Source organism: Cibotium barometz, chromosome 1, assembly GCF_041138505.1.
Source record: "Cibotium barometz isolate CiBa-2024 chromosome 1, ASM4113850v1, whole genome shotgun sequence".
NCBI lineage: Eukaryota > Viridiplantae > Streptophyta > Polypodiopsida > Cyatheales > Cibotiaceae > Cibotium > Cibotium barometz.
In genome coordinates, this window is record NC_141046.1 from 19,108,994 (window position 1) to 19,118,120 (window position 9,127).

Consider the following 9,127-nt stretch of genomic DNA (forward strand, 5'->3'; position numbering starts at 1 on the left):
CTTATGGAGACTTATCTAGTCTCACCCATTTCTTTGGGACATGGATTCTTCAGTTATATTGGATTTTTGAGACTGTCTTGTCTCGCCCACTTGATGGGACATGATTATATCTTGAATATATAGCTTCAAGCTTAAAGTTGAGGACAACTTTTAAGAAGCTGGGGAGGATGTCACTAGCCTGGACATTTCCCAGTATGAAAGGGGTCTGGTGGACTCCATGATGCCTAAATATTTGGAAAGTACAAGCTTTGGGAATGGGGGATTATCCTAGAATACAAAGGACCACACTCCTAAAATTTAGGAGAGTTGCTATTTTTGGCCCGACTCCAATGGAAATTCTGTTCGCGTCATTACATCTGGAATTAAGCATATACCAAGAGTTGGCAAAGTGCCTATGACAGAATGTCTACTAGTTGGGATATTTTTAGAGGTAAAGATAATGGAAGGACTCATCTTTTAGATTGGGACATGTGGCAAGAAAGTGAACCAAAGTGAGACAAGTGGCCTGACACTTGTTAGAAAATGGATCAAAGTGAGACAAGTGGCCTCACACTTGTCACTTCAGCTATTGTGTGGCTCTCCACTTGTCATTGTAGCCTTCTCTTGCCATTTTAGCTCATGGGAGGCCCAAATCTATAAATTGGAGTTCTCTCTCTTCATTAATAGAGGCTCTCTTGCTGCACACTAGCCTCTACCACTATTACAAGCTGCCCTAATGATGGCTACTCTTTTTCTCTCTCTCTCTCTCTTGAAGGCTGCCCAAGAAGAATACCGACTGCTGGGAACTATTTTGGAGGCTTCCATCGCGAAGAAATACTGAAGGCAAGGGTATTTAATCATTTATTATGATTTCTAGCTATTGTACTTGTTGTACCAACCATTGTACCGACTGTACCAACTTCTATACTTGTTGTACTAGCCACTGTACCTGCTGTACTAGTCACTGTACATGTACCAACATTTATACTTGTACCTGTTGTACCAACCACCACACCGACTATACCAACCACTGTACCTGCTGTACCAACCATTGTACCAACTGTACCAACCACTGTACTTGTTGTACCAACTGAATGGAGTTGTACTTGCTATACCAGCTCTATTGCATGAAGACCCGTGGTTTTTGGGGAAGAATCAGTACCCACACGGAGGTATATGGATTATGTTGTTGGCTCGGCATTTCTACAGCCTATGTTCCGGCTTGGTAGCCTCGTGTTGGGCTGTGTTATGGCATTTGTATATGGATAATCCGGCATCTCCCATGGGGAGAATAAGGCCCTCAAAGCTTGTACATGAAATTATTCTCCTTGGGTAATAAAATACTCCAAGGGGGGGGTCGGCCCATTCCGGCCTCTATGCGGTGTCACACGTGGAAGCTCCATTTTCAGCATTTGTGGATATTTTGTCCAGCTTTTATGTTTTATGCAAAGTGATGATGGATATGTGTTAACCCGGGCATCTGCCGCGAGTTACAGAGAGTGTATGCAGGTAGAGGAGGACATACAACCCCTTAGAGCTACATGGGAGAAATATGGATGCACACTTCTATGTGATGGATGGTCAAATGTACGCAAAAGAAGTGTGTAACATTTTGGTGCTTTACCAGGTACAGCGGTGACAGGGGAGTTCGTTTGGAGACACTTACATGAGGCTGTGATGGAGATAGGCCCAGAGAACATAGTGCAAGTTATTACAAATAATGACTCTAATTATGTCAGTATGGGCCGTATGTTGCATGAGGAGTTCCCCAAAATTGTTTGTACTCCTTGTGCATCACATAGCTTGGATTTGTTGATGGAGGATGTGGGAAAGATGTCGTGGGTTGCCAAAGTGTTGGCCACTTCAAACTTCATTGTCAAATTTGTCACAAAGAGGCCAAAGGTGCTGAACATCTTTAGAGTAGAGAGTGAGCTGCAGCTCCAAAAACCCTCCTCCACTAGATTTGCCTACGTGTTTATTCTAGTTGACAGGGTACTACAAGTTCGGGCTGGACTCTTACGCACATTTGTTTCACGCGCATGGTTTGAGATGAATGAGGTGAAAGAAAGAAGGCCCAAATATGTGAAGTTTGAAACCACTATAATGGGAGATGAAGCCTTTTGGAAGAAGGCTGAAGTATTGGTGAGGATTCTACAGCCATTCTACAGTGTCTTACGCATCACCGATATGGAGGGCAGCACACTTGGCTTATTGTATGAGTATATGGACAAGATCGGTGAATGCATTAACAAGGCACAAGCTTGGAAGAAGAGGAGTAAGTACATTACTACATTGACTAGGAAGTTGTATCATTTATGCATAACACACCTAATGAATTTTAATGCTTTATGTATAATGTTTTAATGAATCAATTAGGGTGACGGATCTTCGCAATGCGTGGCTCACTCGATGGGATTGGTTTCATAGACCAATTCATGCTGTTGCACACATCCTCCATCCTCTATGGAGAAATGACAAGCAATTCTTATGTGAGAAGTTGGAGGATGGCTAGAGGGAGTACATCGCTGATTTGACTGGTGGAGATGTGCAGTAGTTGAGGATACTAGAGCAGGAGCGCCTACACTTTCGAAATGGCACAGGAAAACACTTTGGGTCCTCCACTGCTCGCTTACGAGAGTGCCAACTTGAGCCTATGTCATGGTGGGAGAAATATAGCATTGGTGCTCCCCATCTGGTAGGAACTTTGTTGCAGCTTGCCTATGATCCTAATTTCCTAAAGTGATGGAGTGTTAGTAAATTTTTCTCAACTTCTCGAATCTTGATTTATTATAGCAACTTCTAAGTTCTTCTAATTTTTGAATGAGAGAGAAGCATTGCCATGAGAGTTCTATCACAAGACTGCAGCTCGGGTCCTTGTGAGAGAAACTAGAGTACTTAGGCCCTCTTTCACACAAAGAAGAGGAACAGAGTATCTATCGCTCAGCTGGAGTGTTTGGTGCATTGCCACTGCAACCTTCGTCTTCTTGAGGAGAAAGGCAATCCCATTGAGCCTCGCCAGGTGAATGTCAACTTGATCGACATCGAGAAGGTGAAGGAAATTCCAAAGATCCCACCAGATGAGCGAGACATTTATGCTATGCTCTACGAGGAGGCCATGCAGCCGATTCGCACCACGCGGAGCCATTCGAGAGTGAGAGCCTGAGTTCAGACCACGACCAGTTCATCAGCAGCGAGATCTAGTGCTCGAGTTGGCACGAGTCAAGGTGTTGCAATAGAGATAGAGGAGGCAGATTTGGATGATTCGAATGATTCATCTACTTACACTACAGATTCAGAGGCTGAGGCATCTGATCATGATGTTGAGATGGATGTGTAGACTCTAGAGTGTCAGTCTTCAGTCTTGACATTATTTTTATTTCATTTGTACTTGGCACTTGTGATTGAAATTTGGCATTTTGATTCAACTTTGATCATGGATCATGGATGGTGGATTATGTTACTTGTGTCTTAGCTCTAGCCTCTAGAGTCTGAGTTCTTCAATTATCATTCTTTCGATTTTTAAACTTTACAATGTATATGAATGGTTAATGTTGAATAGTCATTGGTAAATCAATATTACAGTCAATGAAGATGCACCTTCTCCTAATGCAAGAACTTACAAGGACTTGAAATCTCTGGTTCCTTGGTCATTGTTTTCATGCACAAGGTTAACTTTTATACATGGAATCTGTGGTTCCAACATCCTAGGCTTAAAAACTATAGATATAGGCCATAATTACAGCTTTAAAAAATTAATGAATAAAAAACTTATTTAAAAAACTTCTCCAAAAATAAAAAACGTTTTTAAAAGTATAAAACTTCCCGTTTTAAAAACGTATGGCAACTAAGCAAGGGGTGGAGTGAGGATGCCACACTCAATACTCACGAAAAGAAGACCAAAGAAAGTGTTCAAGGATAGGGCAAGAAGGCAAGGGCCAAAGTGGAAGATATGCACAAATCTTCATCTGATTTGGAGTGAAGTTGGAGACAAGGCAAGGTTTTCAGTGAAAAAGTTGCCAGGAAGGGAATCATTTTGTCTCCTTTAGTACCTTAAATTGGAATTACTTGAAACTTAAGAGTTGAATTTATAACTCATGGGATTATGTGAGTCCTCTTGTAGAAGTATGTGCACTTGAGACTTTGGTCTTGTGTATAATCAATTCAGCCAAGAACTCTTTGTGCTGCAGCCCGAGGCAGTCTGAAGCTATCTTCAGCATTTGGCCTTCAGTATTGCATCTCCCTCCGCAAATCCAGGTGTACATAAGGCTCTCCGAAGTGGCTTCACAACTGTTCTCAACCCATTTGATGGTTCAGCAGATGATTGGTCTACATTGTCCTTGCCTTTGGCATTCCTCAGTCAACCATCTTTACTAAGTTTTATGCATTGTAAAGAAGTTCTCCAAAGCAAATAAAAGCAAATACTCCTGCTTGCAAGAGAGGGCCCTTAAAAAGTGGGTAGATTGGGACCCAATCTGGTGTCATCTCTACATTCTCTCTCTCTTCAGCTTTATCTCCTATGAATAAAGATTAAAGTGGATTGCTTCATGCTCACTAACATAAAGGTATAAAGAAGACCCTGTTGTGCATTACACAATCATACCGGTTGCATGTTAAAGGCAAGGACATATGATCAACATCTAGATGCCTTATTGTGCCGGCACAACATTATTGCATGTCGTTGATGCCTTAGCCCCTGACTTGCAATTACAAGAGAGTGGATATATAGGCATATTTGGCAAACTATTGACGAGATTTGGACAAAACATGTAGTACGGACCAATGACGCAAATTACGCAGAGATGGGAGAATTTGTAGAAACGGATTATCAAACCATTGTGCGAAGTCATAGTGCTTCCTACTCTCTTGGTTTGATGATGGAGGATATTGCGAAGCTGGGTAGAGCCCATGTTAGAGAAAGCTATTGCTGCTACAGAGTCACATGGTTTTAGCTAAAACCTTCAATGCTCAACCCCAAACGTAAAGACAATGAGAAAGCAACGATAGCCATGACAACCATGGTTGTAGAGATGGTAGCGGTGGATCACTTCTTATGCAAGAGATGATGCCCACAAACAAGCAAGAGCTAGAGACTTCTCATTCTACTAGTACTAGTATCTTAAGACATTCATGGTTCAGAAGAGGGAGAGCCAAGAGACCACTAGTTCCTTGCCTCCTAGCATGGAGGCTCTATGATATATGGTTCACACTTAAGCTACTTGATATTAAACTCTTTTGATCTATGATGCGACTCATACTTTTTTATTATCTATGACGTCACTCATACTCTTTTGATGACATATGAATCATGACATAAATTTTATATTATGAATATTGAGGTCACCAAATTCAAGTATTGTGGGAACCTGTGGAATGTCTCAATATTCATGAGTCTTTATTTCATGATGCGAAATCTCATATGAGGTTTCTACAAGTTTATTGAATACTTACATTTTATTATAATTTACTCAAAAGAATGCATGTACTTAATTAAACCACGCAGGCTTAAAGATATTTTAATTTACTTAAATCAATAGAAATAAAACATACCAGCATCTGGTCATCTCTGATTCTTCGGCTCTCGGTGGCAGATGCCGCTCTTACCACCCACCTGCGGTCTCTGTGCTGGAGAGCTTCGGATGTCAAAATGGGGAACCTCAAAGGCGTTGACTGTGAAGACATGGACAAAGAGTTCACATCAAGCAAGGGGAACCCTTTCTTGCAGAGAATGCAAGAAGACTTAGTAATTACAATGCTATACTGCACATTTTTGCTTTTCTTTTAAGAAACCCTACAAAGCGCAAAAAGCCAATAAATACTGCGCAAAAAAAAACTCTAAGAGCCGCAGTTCAGGGGCAGAAAACCCTGATGAGAAGATGCAGGTTGCGTGAAACAAATAATGCAGGTTACTCCAGGAAAGATTGCAAGATTTAAAAGACGGTTGCAAACCACCACCTTGGATTGCTGCTGCTGGTGCTGGTGGGGATGGATGGGCGAGCGAGGGGGCGATGACGGAAGACGGGCACCCGGGGAAGACGATGTGGAGGAGCCCAGTAAGCCCAAAGCTGCCATCTCTCTCTCTCTCTCTATATCTGGCTCTCTCTCCCCCTCATAATTATAATTACATTTATAACCAGAGCAGAAAACATATATACTGACCTACTTTTAAAAGCAGCCACTCAATTCCTATTACATACCGCTATTAAGTAAAGTGCAAATCTGATGCCACCTCTCCTCTTCCCAAACAAAGCACGAATGTTCCCAAGAAAAGTGATACCCTAGCTGCAAGCCAGCCAACCAGCAAAGACTTCATAGTGGAGGAGTCTGATTATCCACAATCTCTTTCTTTGACCAGATCTTCACATCAGTTCTTGTGCCAAGAGGATTCTCAATCAGGGCCATAAACGTGTGAACTGGTTGATTCTCCTTCCGATACCATCTTTGGGTCTTGGGTTCAAACTTTGGCAAACTTTCCCTCACATCTTTCCATGTATAGCCCTGCCACATTTCAGTAAACAGTTAGGTTACCCTAGTATGTGCAATCATCTGGCTCATCCTATCCTAGACAACAAGGCCTGCACTACCTCTACAAAAGAATTGACATTCATCCTATTCACATAATAAGACCAACATTGGTGCACACATCCGTACATCAACTCTATTTCATCCACGCCCTGCCTTGTACCCTTTTGAAATACCATCTCATTTCTAGAGTTCCAAATATCCCATAGAAACCTATATCTAGCAAGGCTGAAGACCATATTAATTGCCCCTTCAGCTTCTACAGTCTCCCCATCAACCAGTCCCCCCAAGACCCCTTTACCCCTATGCTAGAGAACACCCATTTCTCAATTCTGCTCCGCAACCCCCTAATAGCTAGGCATCCCCAGAAAGCATGTTTACCATCTACAACTGCTACAACTGCAGTTCCACATCTGGGACACGCCCCATAAGTAAAGTTCCTCTATACCAATTTGTATCCAATTGGAAGAGCCCACATACACACTCTCCATAGATAGATCTGAGCTTTTAGAGATACATCTACTTCTACGTCTATCTCCTCCCATACGGCGTAAGGGGAGTGCGCGGTGCAAAATAACACACAATAATGTGGGGAGAGAGAGAGAGAGAGAGAGAGAGAGAGAGAGAGAGAGAGTTACAGAGAGAGAGAGAGAGAGAGAGAGAGAGAGAGAGAGAGAGAGAGAGAGAGAGAGAGAGAGAGAAGTAGAGATAGGTAGAGAGTGAGTTAGAGGGAGAGAGAGTTAAAGAGCGTTAGAGAGAGAGAGAGAGTGAGTGAAAGAGTTAGAGAGAGTAAGAGAGATTGCAAGAGTTATAGAGAGAGAGAGAGAGATAGTTTGTGTGTGAGTGAAGTAGAGAGAGAGTTATAAAGAGTTAGAGAGAGAGAAAGATGGAGTTAGAAACGAAGAGAGTTATAAAGGTCGAGAGAGAAATAGATAGAGTTAGAGAGAGAGAGAGAGAGAGAGAGAGAGAGAGAGAGAAAGTGAGTGAGAATTAGAGGTAGAGAGAGAGTGTTACAAAGAGGTAGAGGTAGAGAGTTAGAGAGGGAGATAGTTAAATAGAGAGAAGTAGAGATAGGTAGAGAGAGAGAAGTAGAGATAGCTAGAGAGAGAGAGATTTAGAGAAAGAGAGAGAATTAGAAAGAGTTAGAGAGAGAGAGAGTTAGCGAGTTAGAGCGAGAAATAGAGAGCGTTACATAGAGTTAGAGAGTTATATATATATATGTATATGTATATGTGTATATATATATATATGTGTATATATATATATGTGTATACATATATATATATATATATGTATATATATATATATGTATATATGTATATATACACACACACACACACACAAACACATATATATATATATATATACATATATATATATATGTGTATGTATATATATGTATATATATATATATATATAGAGAGAGAGAGAGAGAGAGAGAGAGAGAGAGATCTAAAGAAAGAGATAGAGATAGTTAGAGAGAGAGTTAAAGCGTTAGAGAGAGAGAGATCTAAAGAAAGAGATAGAGATATATACATATACATATATATATATATGTATATGTATATGTATATATATATATATATATATATATAGAGAGAGAGAGAGAGAGAGAGAGAGAGAGAGAGAGAGAGATCTAAAGAAAGAGATAGAGATAGTTAGAGAGAGAGTTAAAGCGTTAGAGAGAGAGAGAGTCAAAGTGTGTGTGTGTGTGTGTGAGAGAGAGAGAGAGAGAGAGAGAGAGAGAGAGAGAGAGTTAGGGAAAGCTAACGAGAGAGAGTTTAGACATAGAGAGATAGAGAGAGAGGGGGGGAGAGAGACTAGAATTACTTTTTTTAAAGGTATTTTGTTTTGTTTTAAATGGGAAAAATAATGAGCCTTTTTTGAGGGGGGGGAATGAGAGAGAGAGAGAGAGAGAGAGAGAGAGAGAGAGAGATAAGGGCCATCAACCTCACCGAAGGTGTAAGCGCTCTAAGTGCTTTATGACCAAGAAGAATTTCTTGTTCATGTCTTATCCAATCTGTGTCTTCTCCTCGGTGCTTTATACCCACGGGTCCAGGCTCTACACACACACACACACATATATATAGATCCTTGACAACTCGGACTAATGTGGTGTGTAGAAAAGTGGCCACCACCATGTATAGTAGATGACCCTCATTCGTACAATAGGTAGCCATGTGGGGACAAAGAGGGGAAGCTCTCTAGAGCTATCCACTTGTTGTGCAAACAAAAGTAACACAAAGATCTTTTTAAAAAATAAAATTAAAAGAGTAGCATGTCATCTCCATTTCTTCCCCTCTCCCCATCATTAAAAGATGAGCATGTCGTCTCCATCTCTTCCCCTCTCCACATCATCAATATGTGAAATAGTTGTAATCCCTCTCTCACGCACACAAAGACCTTGGCAATAAAACTGAAATATTGTTTTAAAACACATGTAGAGAGTTGCCCTTCTTTTATCTCATGTTACTATTAGGGCTAGTTTTTTTGGCTTTTAGGGATTTTGGGTAAGAAGGACTAGCTGGCTTGAACCCTGCCTTGATGTGCTTATGTGTTCTCATTAACTTAGTTTTTCTTGTCTTATGGAGCATGGAAAATTGCACATGAGAGGCTTTTCTCATGTTGA

At 41.0% G+C, this 9,127-nt stretch overlaps 1 protein-coding gene across 2 annotated transcripts in view; it reads right to left on the minus strand.

The window, feature by feature from the left end:
* Window positions 1–6,092, minus strand: part of LOC147641690 (uracil phosphoribosyltransferase-like) — a 31,179-nt gene extending 25,087 nt beyond the window's left edge. For both annotated transcript variants that reach the window (XR_015265949.1, XM_086798535.1), the window contains exons 1-2: window positions 5,932–6,092; window positions 5,527–5,646 (exon numbers count right to left, since the gene is read on the minus strand). Coding sequence is in view for 1 of the 2 variants with exons in the window: in XM_086798535.1 (XP_086654661.1) it covers window positions 5,527–5,646; window positions 5,932–6,048 (237 nt within the window). In the remaining variant the exon portion in view is untranslated. The remainder of the gene's footprint in view (window positions 1–5,526; window positions 5,647–5,931) is intronic.
* Between the last annotated feature and the right edge of the window lie 3,035 nt (window positions 6,093–9,127).